Source organism: Rhinoraja longicauda, chromosome 9, assembly GCF_053455715.1.
Source record: "Rhinoraja longicauda isolate Sanriku21f chromosome 9, sRhiLon1.1, whole genome shotgun sequence".
In the NCBI taxonomy this organism is placed as follows: domain Eukaryota; kingdom Metazoa; phylum Chordata; class Chondrichthyes; order Rajiformes; family Arhynchobatidae; genus Rhinoraja; species Rhinoraja longicauda.
This window is the reverse complement of record NC_135961.1, coordinates 60,990,160-61,008,639: the sequence shown is the minus strand read 5'-3', so window position 1 is coordinate 61,008,639 and position 18,480 is coordinate 60,990,160. Positions and strand designations below refer to the sequence as shown.

Below are 18,480 nucleotides of genomic sequence, written 5' to 3'. Positions count from 1 at the left end.
AGCACTTCCATCTTCTCTCCTGAAATGCTTTGACGAATTACGAATTGAAATCCTCCTACCACTGGTAAAGGTTTCTCTTCCCATCAAATCCATTGCTAGTCTTCTATATTCGAGAGAACACGGTTCATATAATCTTCCCTTAACATCCAATGTTCTTGGTAATGTGTTGCTTTGCACTTCTTTTGCCACCAAACCTTCTCAACCATGAGACGTAGGAGCAGAATTCAGCCATTCAGCCCTTCGAGTCTGCTCCTCCATTCGATTATGGCCATATTATTTTTTTCCCACTGAATTCCATTCTCCTGCCTTCTCCCCATAATCTTTGATGCCTTTACTAATCAAGAACCTATTAATCTCCGCTTTAAATGTACCCACTGACTTGGCCTCCACCGCCACCTGTGGCAATGAATTCGACAGAGTCACCACCACCTGGCGAAATAAATTCCTCCTCATCTCCATTCATCTTTTTATCTTGAGGCTGTGCCCTCTGGTCCTCGACCCTCCCACTACCAGAACCATCCTCCCCATACCCACTCTATCTAAGTCTTTCATTTCAACAAGTACAGATGATGATCTAATCAGAGGTTTTATACAATTAAAATCCTTTCTTTATGTTCCATCTTTGTGCAGCAAGGTACATATTCTTAAGGGTCACGAGGAAATGCAAGTGGTTTGTCATTCAAAAATAAAAACACACTATTGTAATATAGACAAGTAAATCAGCTTTTGTAAAGGAAAAAGTTAGGTTAATGGCGATAAACAAACCCATTCAAGTAAATCAACTGAATTGTGAAATGGGCATCATTAGTGGCACCATGAAAGGACAGCTTAAAGACAGAGCTGTGTGCAATAGAAATGTCCTTGTATGGTTAACATATTGTAGCATTATACCGGTCGTGGTAGAGGCTTTGGAGAAGGCACAGAAGTAGTTTACCAGGACACTGCTGGGATCAGATGGCATTGCAGTGCTGAACTACAATCTACCTCTTTGATGACCCTCAGAATATCCTTGATTGGACTTTGCTGGCTTTACCTTGCATTAAACATTATTCCATTATCAAGTATCTATACACTGTAAATGGCTCGATCGGAATCATGTATTGTCTTTCTGCTGACTGGATAGCACGCAACAAAAGCTTTTCACTGTACCTCGGTACACTTGACAATAAACCTTACCTAAAATAAGGGGAGGTTGGATAAACTATCATTCTTTATTACTATTACTCTGTGTTTGCATCAATTTTTCTCTTTCAAACATGTTCCTGTTTATGGACAGGCTGTTCTAACCCCCGAGTCCGATTCCAAGTATTTGGAAGTAAATTGAAGACGTGGCTTAATCACAATTCTTGATTTACATCACATTTCAGAATGTACTGGATTTTCACCAAAACTTCTGAAAAATCGTAAAATAAATGATTACCTGTGTGCGATCTCTTGTGATATATTAACATGTGGTTCTGTGTGAACCTGGCACCACATCCATCACAGGCAAAAGGCTTTTCGCCGGTATGCACCCTTAAGAGTGCGCAGAAGGGAGAGAGAGAGAGACATGAATCTTATAAATATGGTCCAAAATATTCTCAATATTTAAAGATAAAATTCCAAACATTGTACACATCAGACTTCAAATAAATTAGATTGAACTTTATATTATAAAAAGTCAATATAACTCAAAATTATGGACATCACTACTCTGCATTTCAAATATCCAGTCATGTTTAGCTGTTGACACACAAGACTGCAGATGCCATAATCTGGAGTGAGAAAGGAGGTCATGCAGCATCTGTGGAGGCAGAGCTAAGGTCGACATTTCAGTTTGAGACGCTATATCTGGATACTCCCAGTCTGCTGAATTCCTCCAGCATTATGTTTTTTGCAACATTTAGGTTTTCTTATTTTTTTACTGTTAAAATGAACGCATTGGCAAATCTTTCTGAAGACTTCACTATTTTATAATGAACATCAATGAAATTGACAGACAGAAAGCAAAGAGTGGGGATAAATGGGTCCCTTTCGGAATGGCAGGCAGTGACCAGTGGGGTACCGCAAGGTTCGGTGCTGGGACCCCAGCTATTTACGATATACATTAATGACTTAGATGAAGGGATTAAAAGTACCATTAACAAATTTGCAGATGATACTAAGCTGGGGGGTAGTGTGAATTGTGAGGAAGATGCAATAAGGCTGCAGGGTGACTTGGACAGGTTGTGTGAGTGGGCGGATACATGGCAGATGCAGTTTAATGTAGATAAGTGTGAGGTTATTCACTTTGGAAGTAAGAATAGAAAGGCAGATTATTATCTGAATGGTGTCAAGTTAGGAAGGGGGATGTTCAACGAGATCTGGGTGTCCTAGTGCATCAGTCACTGAAAGGAAGCATGCAGGTACAGCAGGCAGTGAAGAAAGCCAATGGAATGTTGGCCTTCATAACAAGAGGAGTTGAGTATAGTAGCAAAGAGGTCCTTCTACAGTTGTACCGGGCCCTGGTGAGACCGCACCTGGAGTACTGTGTGCAGTTTTGGTCTCCAAATTTGAGGAAGGATATTCTTGCTATTGAGGGCGTGCAGCGTAGGTTCACTAGGTTAATTCCCGGAATGGCGGGACTGTCGTATGTTGAAAGGCTGGAGCAATTAGGCTTGTATACACTGGAATTTAGAAGGATGAGGGGGGATCTTATTGAAACATATAAGATAATTAGGGGATTGGACACATTAGAGGCAGGAAACATGTTCCCAATGTTGGGGGAGTCCAGAACAAGGGGCCACAGTTTAAGAATAAGAGGTAGGCCATTTAGAACGGAGATGAGGAAGAACTTTTTCAGTCAGAGAGTGGTGAAGGTGTGGAATTCTCTGCCTCAGAAGGCAGTGGAGGCCAGTTCGTTGGATGCTTTCAAGAGAGAGCTGGATAGAGCTCTTAAGGATAGCGGAGTGAGGGGGTATGGGGAGAAGGCAGGAACGGGGTACTGATTGAGAGTGATCAGCCATGATCGCATTGAATGGCGGTGCTGGCTCGAAGGGCTGAATGGCCTACTCCTGCACCTATTGTCTATCCCCAGCTTTTTGCTTTGAACCTTTCAGTAGAAATGACTAAAGGAAAGTAATTGCGTTGTTTTCCTTTTTAATGGTTATAAATCACTGAAACGCTAAATCACGTTATGTCTATGGCCCATTCCTTACGTAATTTCATTAACCAAACAAGACAGGTAACATCACTGGTCCTAGACCTGCATCCAATAGAATTCACTACTAAAAATGTTACCTGCTTTCCTGCTTCTTCACTTCAAAAAATCTTTAAATCCCATCTGTTTATCCTCTCTAATTTTCTACCTTTTCTACTCAGTATCCTGGCCTCTACATTTGACAGTTTAGGAGACCAATATTGGAAAAATAATTACATACATTTCCGGTAGTGGCAGAGTCTAGCACCAGAGGGCACAGTCTCAAAATAAAAGGACTGGAAATGAGGAGGAATTTCTTTATCTAGAGAGTGGTAAATCTATGGAATTCACTGCCACAGATGGCACAAGAACACGAAAATTGGAGCAGGAGTAGGCCAACCGGCCCCTTGAGCCCGCTCCGCCATTCAATACGATCGTGGCTGATCCTACCCCAACCCCCTTCCCACTATCGCCCTTCTTCCCACCCAAAAGAACCATGTGATCTCCTGGGAGAGGCGAAAAACTGGATAAAAAACCAGGCCAATTTGGGAATGGCAGTGGAGGCCAAGTCATTGGGAATTTTTTAAGCGAATGCTCTGTTCCTGATTAGTAATCGTGTAATTAGTAAACGGTTACAGGGAGAAGGCAGGAGAATGGGGTTGACAGGGAAAAATAGATCAGCCAAGATCGAATGGCCTAATTCCGTTCCTATTGTCTTATGGTCTAATATGTTCATCTGCCTTCCTATTTTTTATTCTTCCCTGCAGAAAGCATTGAAGAAACAGTGATCTAACGGTTAGATCATAGATCTAACATTTTGGAATTGGAAAACGTTGAATTCCAGCATAAAGTGTCAAAGTACATCTATGTAATGAATGGATGAACAAATAAAACTAATAAGCTATTCTACCCTTCCTGCCGGCTCTACCAAGTAGTAAAAGTTAGTAAAATCATCGTTGATCCATCAACAATCATTGCTGAGTAAGCAACTCAATTTTTTTGCTGAATGCCCAGATCCTTAATTGTCCACATGTTCAAAAATGTACCAAACCTGTTTTAAAACCCCCCCAATTTTTAAAATCTGAGACATGATGGAAAGTGAAAATAACACAAGACTATAATTTTTAAAAATTGACTGTATGATCGGGCCCAAGTCAGTCACATTCACGTAAAGCAAAATATTGCAGATGTCAGAAATCTGAAATAAAAAACTGAAAATACTTTAATACTGGTCAGGCAGAAACTGAGGAGAGAGAAAGAAGAGTTAATGTTTCATCAGAAAACCACCATCGAACTGAAACGTTAACTCTATTTGCCTCTCTTAAGACGCTGCCTAACCTGCTGTGTACTTCAGCATTTTCTGTACGACAGTGGTCTTGGTTATAATTTGTGCATAGATTACACCTTCAACTTCGAAAAATGACAAACTTGGTTGCATAGAAACATAGAAAATAGGTGCAGGAGGAGGCCATTCGGCCCTTCGAGCCAGCACCGCCATTCATTGTGATCATGGCTGATCATCCAATCAGTAACCGTGCCTGCCTTCTCCCCATATCCTTTGATTCCACTAGCCCCGAGAGCTCTATCTAACTTTCTCTTAAATCCATCCAGTGATTTGGCCTCCAATGCCCTCTGTGGCAGAGAATCCCACATTTTGCAGTTCTGCGTTTGGCATAAATCTGGTCAACAGCAAGTTAAATTGTGTTGCAGCAATGAGGGTGAGACGACCTCTACACTATCTTGGATGGAAACAATGAAAATGATTACAGTATAGAAGTAGCAGGTATCATTATATAATTACTTAAGACGTTTCTACCTCAGGTGCACCTTCAGTGCAGATGGCTGAGAAAACTTTGCATGGCATTCAGTGCATTCGTAAGGTTTGTCTCCAGTGTGTGTCCTTTCATGGAGCCTCAAGGCAGTTTTGGAACTCAGTCCTTTGCCACACTGCAAGCATAAATGGCGCTCTCCGCCGCCCTCGTGTACTTGGAGGTTATGCCGTTTCACGTCCTTTTTCCTTTTAAACTTTTTGCCGCAGAGTGTGCACGGGAAGCGACGTTCTTCAACGTGGACATGTCTTTGGTGGCTCTTTAAGTTGCAGCGATTTGCAAAAGTCTGGTTGCAGGTCTCGCAGCGGTAAATGATTTCTGGAGTAATGCCGTGGTTCTGTTCAATGTGTTTCAGGTAGCTTTTCTCATACTGAAAGTCTTTCTCGCATTTGTCGCACTTGAAATTTCCACCCCTTCTCTTCTTCTCATTCTCATCTGGTGTCTTTCTGGTATCCTCATCCAATTCAAAATCACTATCGTCACTTTCTGGCTCTTCCTCTTCATCTTCATCATCATCTCCCTCCATCATCTCTTCATCGTTTGGCTCCTCAACAACAACCTCTGTTGTTGTTTCCTTCTTGACTTGGTCTTCAATGTTTTGATTACCTTCGACCAAGGCCAATTTTACAGATTCTTCTTCCAGGCCTTGGTTAACCTTCTCTTGCTCTCTGAGTTTACGTGTATATTTCTTTTTGGGAATTTCTAAAAAGACCTTTCGGCCGGCCAGCCTACCGCTAACTCGTTTCGCCTTTACATTCAGCGGTTTCCCTGCATTCTTTTCCTTTTCCGATTTTTCCCAGCCTTTGCTTCTGGTCGTTGTGGGCATCGCATTCAAATCGCTATCATGAACTTTCTCTTCATTCGAAATATCTTGGCCAGAGGATTCAGTGCGGTTGTGCGCTGGGGAAGGTATCACAGGTGCAGTTTGAGAAGGAACGGAGACATACTCTCTCAGCTCTTTGTTGCCTTTAAGACCCTCGGCTCCATGGGAATCAGCCAAATTGCCCAGGTCCTTCAGAGCAGTCTCAAGTATCTGTGTTTTCACCTGACTGCAGACTTCCGCAAGCTCCCTGCATTTCAACTTCTCCGCAATCTCCTGTATCCTTTGTACCCTCTCGGCTTCAACCTCCACTTTTGCTGTATAGACGAAATCCAGAAAAGAGGCAAAGTCTGCTGTGTAGATATCTTGCAGAGTTACTATAGTAATCTTAGTGTTCACCATTTCATTAAGGAACAGTTCTTTAAAGTAACTGCTGGCCGCGGCCAACACAGCTTTATGAGCAACAAACTCCTCTTTGTTTCCCTGATGCTCTATCTGCACTGTCACATCACAGAAGTAGCATAAGATGCGGAGTTTGTGCATTTCTTCCAACAGGTTTTTAGGGGCTGCCTTTGACTCCAGTACAACTTGATTGCTTACCATCTTCCTTTATTAAGTTCAACCCCTGTAACAAAAATTTACACAGTCAAACTCAACAATTATGATTTATTACATTCTGAACTTAGAAGACAGAACATCAACACGATGGAAACTGATCTAATAAACAACTCTTTTGAAGTCTGGGGTTAAATTATTCAACTGCTAGATATGTAAAAACATCGGAGAATATAGTTTAGTTTAAAGATACAGCATAAAAACAGGCACCTTCCACCCATCGAGTCCACGCCGACCATTCATTACCTGTTCTCAACCATTCTATGTTATCCCACTTTTCCCACTCCCTGCACACTGGGGCCAATTTACATATAAACCCGCACGTCTTTGGGATGTGGGAAGAACTGGAGAAAACCCATGCAGTCACAGGGAGAAAGTGTAAACTCCATACAGACAGCATCCGGGGTCAAGCCTGAACCTGGATCTCTGGTGCTGTGAGGCAGCAGCTCCAGCAGCTGTGCCACTGTGCTGCCCAATATAAACATAGCACAAAAAGTAAGGAAATTTGTGTTTGGTAGATTATTTCTTTGTTGTAACAATGCTTCTTGGCAATAAATCTTATACCTTTGGAAAGCCTGTTTATTTCCCTTTTAAATGGTGCCACATTTGTAAGGAACATGCATTTGTGGGATGAGCAGCAGAGCTGATTATATGGGTTGAGCCCATGAAAAATGTGCCAAATCTTCTCTGCCAAGGCCAAACAGCTTATTCTGCTGTTGCTATTGACTCTTGTTTTGAGCTTCTGGTACCCCCAGGTGCTGACAATCAGGTGCCTCGTTGGCTGACTTGCGACAAATGCTGGTTGAAGAATGGGATGCCATCCCACAACAGTGTGTGACCAGGCTGGTGACCGGCATGAGGAGGAGGTGCCAGGCTGTTGTGGCTGTGTATGGTTCTTCCACACGCTACTGAGGCTCCTGTTTATTAAATGAATAAATTGTTAAATTGCCAATATGTCTTGTTTCTTCAGACTTCAATCATCCAATCCACCAAACAACACCGAACAAGAGTCAATGGCAGAATAAGCTGTTTGGCATTGGCAGAGAAGATTTGGCAGATTTTTCATGGGCGCAACCCACATACTCAGCTCTGCTGCTCATCCCACAAATGCATGTTCCTTACAAATGTGGCACCATTTAAAAGGGAAATAAACAGGCTTTCCAACGGTATAAGATTTATTGCCAAGAAGCATTGTTACAACAAAGAAATAATCTACCAAACACAAATTTCCTTACTTTTTGTGCTATGTTTATATAGTAGTCTAGAGTAACATAAATAATCTATCCAGTGAAAACCAGCATCTGTAATTCCTTCCTTTTGTCCAATAATTGTCCAATCTATTCAATCGCATTTATCACACCTGCCATTTAAGAAACCTGTTTGGTGAATCTTTAGACCGCTTCCTTTACTGCAATCTTTTCTTTAAATGAGGTAACGAAAATTGTAGATAATACTTCAGCTGTAGCTTTACCATGGTCTTGTGCAATTAGGCTTGTATTTATATTGTCAAGCAGTAATGGCCAACCTACCATTTTCAATCCTAATTACACTGGCACCTGCATGTTAGCTTTCAGCATCTTGTGCACAAGAACTCCCCAGGTTCCTTTAACCAAAAATGTATCCAACATTGCTGTTTCTTCCTTTGAAGTGGATAGCCTCATATGTTTCACATTGAGCATCACTATATATTGCCCACTCACTGAGCCTGTGCACATCTCTTTGAAGATAATTTGCATCCTCTTCACTACTCACGATTCCCCTTAATTTTGTGCCACCAGTAAACTTGGAAATTTTACCTTTAGTTAACTCGTCCAAATTATTGAACTGTTCACAAAACAGTTTTCCAACTTGCAAAAAGATAACACATAAAAAACTAGAGTAACTCAGCGGGACAGGCAGCATCTCTGGAGCATTCTCTCTATCTCTCCCCCACCCAAGTCGCACTAGCTTCTCATTTTCACTTTGCAAACAGCTCACAATGGCCTGTTTCCTTTATCATCGTTACTTTGCATATCTTTCATTCATTGTTCTTTATCTCTCCACATCACCGTCTACATCTCTCGTTTCCCTTATCCCTAACCAGCCTGAAGAAGGATCTTGACCTGAAACGTCACCCATTCCTTCTCTCCAGAGATGCTGCCTGTTCCGCTGAGTTACTCCAGCTTTTTGTATCTATCTTTGGTTTAAACCAGCATCTGCAGTTCCTTTACACATTCCAACTTGCAAAGTTGGCCCCTTTTGAACTGATCACCTTTCAATCCATTCTAAGATGTGCTCTAACCTTATTTCCCAACCTCCTGCATGGGACATTTTTGAGTCTTCTGAAAACCCAAACACAAGTCCATTGGCTCCCCCTCAACGAACGCCAATAGATTAGCCAATTGACTAATCTATTGGCGTTCGTTGAGGGGGAGCCAATGGACTTGTGTTTGGGATTTACCTTTCATTAAAGATAGACACAAAATGCTGGAGTAACTCAGTGGGACAGGCAGCATCTCTGGACAGAAGGAATGGGTGATGTTTCGTGTCAAGACCTTTCTTCAGACTGATGTCAGGGGAGTGGGCGGGACAGAGATAGAATGTAGTCGGAGACAGTAAGACTGGTGGGAGAACTGAGAAGTGGGAGTGGATTGAAAGACAGGGAAAGCAAGGGCTATTTGAAGTTAGATAAGTCAATGTTCATAATGCTGGGGTGTAAGCTACCCAAGCGAAATATGAGTTTTTTTCCCTCCAATTTGTGCTGAGTCTCACTCTGACAATGGAGGAGGTCCAGGACAAAAAGGGCAGATTGGGAATGGGAGGGGGAGTTAAAGTGCTGAGCAACTGGGAGATCAGGTAGGTTAAGGCAGACTGAGCGGAGGTGTTCAGCGAAACGATGGCCGAGCCTGCAGTTGGTCTCGCCGATGTACAGGAGTTGACACCTGGAACAGTGGATACAGTAGATGAGGTTGGAAGAGGTGCAAATGAACCTCTGCCTCACCTGGAAAGACTGTCGGGGTCCTTGGATGGAGTCGAGGGGGGAGGTAAAGGGACAGGTGTTGCATCTCCTGCGGTCGCAGGGGAAAGTACCTGGGGAGAGGGTGGTTCAGGTGGGAAGGGACGAGTTGCCCAGGGAGTTGCGGAGGAAACAGTCTCTGCGGAAAGCAGTGGAGATGGGAAGATGTGACCAGTAGTGGGATCTCATTGGAGGTGGTAAAAATGTTGAAAGATTATATGCTGTATGCAAAGGCTGATGGGGTGGAAGGTGGAGGACAAGGGGGGGTCTGTCCTTGTTATGAATGGGGCGGGGGAGGGGGGGAGCACGAGCGGAACTGCGGGATACTGAGGAAGCCCTAGTGAGAGCCTCATCTATAACGGAAGAGGGGAATCCCCGTTTCCCAAAGAATGAGGACATCTCCGATGACCTGGCATGGCAAACCTCATCCTGGGCACAGATACGGCGTAGACGGAGGAATTGGGAGTAGGGGATAGAGTCTTTACAGGCAGCAGGGTGGGATGAAGTGCAGTCTACCTTTCATTAATCCATCTTGATTGTGCTCAATTGGATAGTCATTTTGTGATTATATCGACATCAAAATTTAGTTATAGATTCCAACATTTTCCCCCATGACAGATGTTTGGCTAACAAGTTGATTGTTCCCTATTTTCTCTCTCCCTCCTTTCTCCAATGCTGAGCTTATATTGGCCTTCCTGCAATTTACAGGGTCAACCCCAAAACCCACAGAATTTTGGAAGACGATAACCAGATTATCTTCCGTCTCTTCTTTTTGTTCACATCGCTGGCTCATAGTTCACAATCTCCTTTGGATTTAACAGTTTTCAGGCATATTATCTGCTCTAGTGGTATTCCTGTACTAACATTTTTTTCTTGCATTTCCTCTTTTGTACTGGTTCTTCAAAGTTGCTATTATCCCAAGTGGAACCAAACTTTCTGTAAATGTTAGTGGGTGGCATGGTGGTGCAGCAGTAGAGTAGCTGCCTTACAGCGGCAGAGACCCGAGTTCGATGCTGACTAGGAGTGGCTTGTCTGTACGGAGTTTGTACTTTCTCCCTGTGACCTGTGTGGGTTTTCTCCAGGAAGCTCCGGTTTCCTCCCACACTCCAAAGACGTACAGGTTTGGAGACTAATTGGCTTGGTATAAATATAAATTGTCCCTAGTGTGTGTAGGATAGTGTTAGTGTGTGGGGTTCGCTGGTCAGCATGGACCCGGAGGGCTGAAGGGCCTGCTTCCGCACTGTATCTCTAAAATAAATTAAAACTGATTCCAGTTTCTGGGCTCCTGACATCTGCTTAACAAAGTTGCCTTCCTCCCCTACATAACATGGTTCTCCTTAGCCCACAGGCTGATTCAACCTACAGCTCAACTATTCCACGGATCAGTGACCTATCCTGTATTAACTTCATCTCTTTCAAACATTAAAGGCCTGAAAGCCCAATAAATCATGTGATCATAAGAGCAAAATTAAGCCATTCAGCCCATCAAGCCTACTCCGCCATTCAACCATGGCTGATCTATCTCTCCCTCCTAACCCCATTCTCCTGCCTTCTCCCCATAACCTCTGACACCCATTCTGATAAATAAATCAACTAATTTTGTGGAAGTGGGAATAGTCAAAATGATTTTAAAAACTTACTGTGAGGTTCAGTATGCCAGAATTAAATTTATCACGACTGTCAAGATGATCGCCATTCTGTACTTGAGGTACAACTGCAAACCAAAATGCATGTCTGTTTGAGATTTCAACTAAAAACAGTGTGAAGTTAACAGATAACTCAATTAGTAAAACCGATATTCACTCATTTATGTCATTCGAGTTCTTACAATGAGGAGAATTTACAGTCTTTACTGGAAAAGCTAACATACTATTTATATGGATCTGCATCCATTCACTGGGACTGAAACAGCTTGTATTGAATAGGTGGATGGTGGAACACGATCTCTTCAGGTGCATTCTCTTTTCCCCATGTGGAATAAACTCAATAGCATACCACTCTTTAACATAATAGCGTACAATCTCACATTCCACACAAATCTATCAGATTCAGATTAATTTACTGTCACGTACACTAGAGTGCAGTGAAACTTCTTGTTCGTCCGAAACTCATAGAGCACCCAGTATACATGACAATCCTGGATCCAACAATAAATGCAATGACAAATGTAAAACAACAGATCTGTAAGGACCAGTGAAACTTTGCAAAGACAATGCAACGCGCGGGCATCAGGGGACAATTTTAATATCAACTCGATAAATGAAATTAATATTAACCTAATTCTGGTATTTCTCACTTGAAGGATTTGCACCGTATTTCCATTTCAATGCCTTCACTACTGCTCAAGCACTTGCAGAGTCAAAGAGGAATGAGCAAACACACGCATGCACATGCACACACATGCACACAAACACAGTTAGAAAACATGTCCAGCCCTATCCTTTCCACACCATCTCCATTGTTTTACAATTGGTAGGCAAGAACCCTACTGTGGATTTAGTTCAGATTAGAGATACAACGCAGAAACAGGCCCTTCGGCCTACCAAGTCCGTGCCGACCAGCCATCCCCGCACAATAACACCATCCTACACAATAGGGACAATTTACAATTTTATCAAAGCCAATTAACCTTCAAACCTATACGTCTTTGGAGTGTGGGTTGAAACTGGAGCACGGAACATACAAACTCCATGCAGACAGTATGGGAGTATATATTTTGTATAGTGCACGAAATTCAGACATTCAAGTGTAACTGTGCAGCATACACATTGTAACTATTCAGACATTCAAGTGTTAACTGTGTAGCATGTGTACTCTTAGGCATTCCTCAGTTAGCCTGGCATTATTCCTCAGTTAGCAGTCCTTAGATCCCTTATTCCTTAGACTTAATCCTTAGGCATTCCTACTTTGGTAACCTTTGACTTAGGCATTGCCTGTACACCATTATCTCTTTGCCTTGTCACATTTGAATGAAAGATAATGGTGGCAAGAGAAGAGATAAGGAAAGACATAGGCCTTGGGGTGATGGATGGATGTGAGGGATGGACTAGCAGGGAAATAAGGGAGGCGAAGTATGAAGGGATGTGAACATTGAGATAAGGATAAATTACTGAATGGGATTTAATGGTGACGGGACAGATGGGTGAATGCAAAGAAATGAATTACTGAAGAAAGGAGTGTGGGCATGAGGTAATGTAAAGAAGATAAGGTTTGGAATAATCCTATAAACATAGACTGCCCGATGTACTAAGTTGGCAGTCAGGGCAGTCAGGCGGTTGACTTCCTGATTGTTCCAGCCGTTGTTTGTAAATAAAGGCTTTTAACTTCTCGAAGAATTCTCCGTGTCGCCTGTCTTAATTTCGAAGCTAAAGAAAACCACGACAACAGCAGCCCTAGTCAGGATCAAACCCGGGTCTCTGGCTCTGTAAGGCAGCAACTCTACCGCTGCACCACTGTGCTGCCCTTAAAGTGATTACTTGTTGAAAATCTAATTCTGCCTCCTTATTACTGACTTTGTTAGAGGGACTTTCACAAAGTCCTATTACTTTCTGCCTGACCCTGGCAGAACTGGAACCCGACAATCCCATGTAACAGATACTTAGCAGGAGCCGTTACAGACACACCAACTTTCTAGGGAAGAGATCCCCACACCGACACTCACACGGTACAGTTTCAGTCTGAAGAAGGTTCTCAACTCGAAACGCCACCCATTCCTTCTCTCCAGAGATGCTGCCTGTCCCGCTGAGTTACTCCAGTATTTTGTGTCTACCTTCGATGTATACCAGCATCTGCAGTTCTTTCTTACAGTTTCATTGATGTTGGTTCTCACTGAATATAGTCTCACAGACTATGGCACACTGACTCTCTGGGTGACTATCTATAAGGCACTGAATCACATACAAGTCCTACAGGCACAGATTCTCAGGACACTTGATTAGAATAATTTTCCACAACATTTTCCAGCAAGTCAGTTAATTTGTTAATTTCTCTTTGAAAATCTAATACAATTTATTTTAATTAAGCAAAGCTATATCAGCAAGTTCACATCTGATAGTGTAGGAAGGAACTGCAGATGCTGGTTTAAACCGAAGATGGATTCAAAATGCTGGAGTAACTCAACGGAACAGGCAGCATCTCTGGAGAGAACGAATGGGTGACGTTTTGGGTCGAGTCTTCTTCAGTCTGAAGAATCTTCAGACTTTCTTTTAGGAGGAGATGAGGAGAAATGTCTTTAGTCAGAGGGTGGTGAATCTGTGGAATTTGCCACAGAAGGCTGTGGAGGCCAAGACAGTGGACATTTTTTAGACAGAGATACATAGATTTTTGCTTTGTACAGGTGTCAGAGGTTATGGGGAGAAGGCAGGAGAGTGGGTTTAGAAAGGAGATCAGCCATGATTGAATGGCAGAGTAGACTTGATGAGCCGAATGGCCTAATTCTACTCGGGTCATAAGTGATAGGAGTAGAATTAGGCCATTCGGCCCATCAAGTCTACTCCGCCATTCAATCATGGCTGATCTAATTTCTAAACCCGCTAAGTTACCCCAGCATTTTGTGTCTATCTTCATATCTGATAGTAATATCAAATGCTGAAGGAAGTAAATGATGGTTGGAGCATTTCAGAAATTTGAAATTCCCAAGGCTTTTCTGTTTAATTCCTCCTAATTAGCAAGTTGGGCTAAATCTAAAGGGGACCTACACTTTGGAGTACACCGAACAATACAGCACAAGAACAGGCCCTTTAGCCCACAATGCCTATGCCGAACACGATGCCAAGATCAACTCTCATCTACCTGCACATAAACCATATCCCACCATATCCATATGCCTATCTAAAGGTCTCTTAAATCATATCTACCTCAACCAGCACCCTTGGCACCACCATCTACGTAAAAAACCTACCTCGCACATCTCCTTTCAACTTTGCCCCTATCATTTAAAATTATGCCCTCTAGTATATGATTTTTATTCCATTGTGGGGAAAAACAGTTCTGACTACCCAAGGCCCGGGCTACCTCCACTTCCACTGCAGCACCCATCCACTTGTGTCCTACGTGTGGGCGTGCCTTCCGGGCCCGGATTGGCCTCACCAGTCACTTCCGGACCCACAGTCACCAATCCTCCAACTAAAAGTGAAGTCATGGTCATCTTCGAACCCGAAGGACGAACAACAACATATCTCTCATAATTTTAGATACTTCCATCAGGTTTCCCTACATCCTCTGGTGTTGCAGAGGAAAAAAATCTACGCTTGTCCAACCTTTCCCTGTAGCTAATACCCCCCTAATCCATTCTCCAATCAGGTAAATGAGAAGGGCGCCCTTAATAAGCGATCCCATCAAGAATTATAGATTGGCAATTGTGATCCGAGTTGATGATTTGTGCCAACAGTGATGTAGCTGGTATAGTGCCAGATTCCTGGGTTTGATTTTGACTTCTGGTGCTGTCTACGTGAAGTTTGCCTGTCTACCTCACTGTGTGGGTTTCCTCTGGGTGCTGTGGTTTCTTCCTGCATTCTAATGAAAGGTGGGTCAGTAATTGGCCACTGTACAGAGGTGTGGAGGAGAGTCATATGTCCCAGATAGAACAATGAAATTCTTAACTTGCATGATGAGAATGTGAGGAGATTAGAAAGTGGGATTAATGAAGGATTAGTGTGATGGGCAGTTGAAGGGCCCATTTGTGTTCTATATCTCTCCATTGCTCTAAATAAGTTAAGAACCAAGGGTTGGCCATTGGGTTCTGTAAGACCACATCTGGCCCTGATATCTAGTGGTGGTTCTGAGAGATTAGTGAACATTTTGTAAAAGCTTTGTCTTTTTTTGTGATGTACGCCCACATCTGCATGACTGCACGCAGTTTTGGTCCTCTTACTTAAACAAAAGGGTATAAGAAAATAACTGCAGATGCTGGTACAGCTGGAACTTATTTCCACCCACCTCGACTCCATCCTATCCCCCCTGGTTAAATCCCTCCCCACCTACGTCCAAGACACCTCACACGCTCTCCATCTCCTCGATAACTTCCGGTTCCCAGGCCCCCACTCCCTCATCTTTACCATGAATGTCCAGTCACTCTACACTTCCATCCCCCCACAAGGATGGTCTCGAAGCCCTCTGTTTCTTCCTCGACCGTAGAACCAGCCAATCTCCATCTACCAACACTCTCCTCCGCCTAGCAGAGGTGGTTCTTACCCTTAACAACTTCTCCTTTGACTCATCCCACTTCCTCCAAACCAGAGGCGTAGCTATGGGCACTCGCATGGGCCCTAGCTATGCCTGCCTCTTTGTCGGGTACGTCGAACAATCCCTGTTCCGGGCGTACACCGGCCCCATCCCCGAACTCTACCTGATGCTGCCTGACCTGCTGAGTTACTCCAGCATTTTGTGAATGAACAAAAGGGTATGATCGCTTTGGAGGCAGTTCATGGATTCATCAGGCTAACTCCCAGGATGAAAGACTTGTCCTCGCTGGAGAAGCTAAAGATGTTTTGGCCTATATCCCTTGAAATTTTGAAGACTGAACATTGATCTTATTCAAATATAAAAGATTCCAATTGGCCTTAACAGGGCAGATGTTTTTACTGGTGGAAGGCTTATATACGAGGAAATAGCGACAAAATAACTCATTTAGGGGAATTGTATAGCAATTTCTCTCAGAGACTAGGGTGGCGTAGTGGCGGAGCTGCAACCTCACAGCGCTAGAGACACGGATTCGATTCTGACTACGGGTGCTGTCTGTGTGGAGTTTGAACGTTTTCTCTGTGAATGTGTGGGTTTTCTCTGGGTGTTTGCTTTCCAAAGACGGTCAGATTTGTAGGTTAATTGACTTCTGTAAATTGTCCCCAGTGTGTAGGATGCAAAAGTGGGATAAAATGGAACTAGTTTGCAGCGGGGATTCGGTGGGCCGAAAGGTCTCTTTCCGTGCTGTATCTCCAAACTTAATATTGAATCTCTTGAATTCTCTGATGCAGATGGTGGTATGGAGTTTGTACATTCTCCATGTGACATGCATGGGTTTTCTCCAGGTGCTTCGGATTCCTCCCACACTCCAAAGATGTACAGGTTTGTAGGTTAAATGGCTGGGTACAATTGTAAAATGTCCCAAGTGTGTGTAGGATAGTGCTGGTGTACGGGGTGATCGCTAGTTGGCGCGGACCTCAGTGGGCTGAACGGCCTGTTTCCAAGCTGTATCTCTAAACTAAAGTAAGCTAATTGAGGCCTATTGGGCTTTCAGCACCAGCCTTAACGTTAGCATCGATTAGCACTGTCATACTGAATAACTGGCAGGCTTTAGGGGCCTACTCCTACTTTCTTGTGTTCATTTGATACTGATTCAGTAAACTAGTTTAAATGAGAGGTAGATCTACTTCTAGCTGGGAGAGAGATTAAGTTGTGCAAAAGATCGCTGCATGATATGATCAGTCAGAATAATTTTCCAGACATTTTGATCACCAAGGTCAGGAGAGTAGATGGAGAAGTGAATTTATTTTTCTACCTTTATTCAAACAGGCCTAGGTTTTCAACTTTTCCATGTGTGTGTTTGTGTTCATGTGTGGGAGGGATGTATACAATAATACAAAAAATATTCATGATTGGCTGGATACACTGAAGATTTTGTTTTCTCCCTGATCATTTCCTTGTATACAGCACTCCTTAGAAACTCCTTATACAGCGTCTTTTAAGTGATCTTAAAATATATTTAACACTGGTGGCGCACTTGAAAATCAGTAAAATAATGTGGAGTAATTCAGGGAGGGAGGGTTTAAGAAACAGTTAGGCAGGTACATGGATAGGACAAGGATGGAGGAATATGGACCAAGCGCAGGCAAGTTGGGCCGAAGGGCCTGTTTCCAAGCTGTATCACTCTATGACTCTATCACTGTGACCTCTCGACTCATATCTATCTGTGTGTGTTCGCAGGACTGCGACCCCACCCCCTTCAAACTTGCGTGTTGTTGCAGGACTGTGACCTCTCCACTCAAACCTCTGTGTGTGTTTGTGTATTTATATGTGTATGAGTGTCTGCGTATGTGAGTGTGTGTATGTATGTTTGAATGTGTATGTGTGTACGTGTGTGTGTGTGAATGTGTCTGTATTTGTGAACATGCGTATGTTAGTGTGTGCTATGTATGTGTGTATGTGAGTGTATGTATGTGAGTGTGTGTGTGTTTGTATGTGTGTGTATGTAAGTGTGTGTATGTATGTGAGTGTGAATGTGTGTGTGTTTATGTACGTGTGTATATGAGTGTATGCGAATGTGAATGTGTGTGTCTGTATGCGAGTGTGAACGTGTGTGTTTAAGTTAGTGTGTATATGTGTGTATTTGAGTGTGAATGTGAGTGTGAACGTGTGTGTTTATGTACGTGTGTATATGTGACTGTCTGTATGCGAGTGTGAATGTGTATATGTACGTGTGAATGTGTATGTGTTTATGTACGTGTGAATGTGTACGTGTGATATGTGAGTGTGAATGTGTTTATGTACGTGTGATATGTGAGTGTGAATGTGTATGTGTTATGTACGTGTGATATGTGAGTGTGAATGTATGTGTTTATGTACGTGTGTATATGTGAGTGTGTATGTGTTTATGTACGTGTGTATATGTGAGTGTGTATGTGTTTATGTACGTGTGTATATGTGAGTGTGTATGTGTTTATGTACGTGTGTATATGTGAGTGTGAGACAGATTGCACGGGTCAGAGAGACAGAGTTCCCCTTCCCCATCCCATCCCATCCAGACCCCGCCACCACCTGCCCCGCACCTGTCCCCCCCCCCCAGTACCCCCGCCCTCTTCACCCTCCCACCTTCAACCCCCCCCCCCGCCCCGCCAGTAACACGCCGGCCTCCCCTCCCCAGGCCCTGCCCACCCCCCGAGTGCAGACGACGACTCACCCGAGTGCGGGGCAGCGCGGGGCCGGTGCGGCCTAGGCCGGGAGCCGTGAAGGGGAGGACCGGGGACGGGAGCTCTCGGTCGCCATCGAGCGGCGGCACGGGCGCTGCGGGTGGGGTGGTGGTGGAGGGAAACTACGTCACCACGTGACGGCACGGTACCATACGTCACGA

The 18,480-nt window shown here is 43.5% G+C and overlaps 1 protein-coding gene across 2 annotated transcripts in view; it reads right to left on the bottom strand.

The window, feature by feature from the left end:
• The window catches only part of gzf1 (GDNF-inducible zinc finger protein 1), a 30,807-nt gene extending 12,327 nt beyond the window's left edge, over positions 1 to 18,480 (bottom strand). The window contains exons 1-4 of one of the 2 annotated variants that reach the window (XM_078405609.1): positions 18,310 to 18,480; positions 11,057 to 11,130; positions 4,974 to 6,431; positions 1,421 to 1,515 (exon numbers count right to left, since the gene is read on the bottom strand). In XM_078405609.1, the coding sequence (XP_078261735.1) occupies positions 1,421 to 1,515; positions 4,974 to 6,409 (1,531 nt within the window). In that variant the 5' untranslated portion in view covers positions 6,410 to 6,431; positions 11,057 to 11,130; positions 18,310 to 18,480. The remainder of the gene's footprint in view (positions 1 to 1,420; positions 1,516 to 4,973; positions 6,432 to 11,056; positions 11,131 to 18,309) is intronic. The other variant, XM_078405610.1, reaches the window with a different exon arrangement.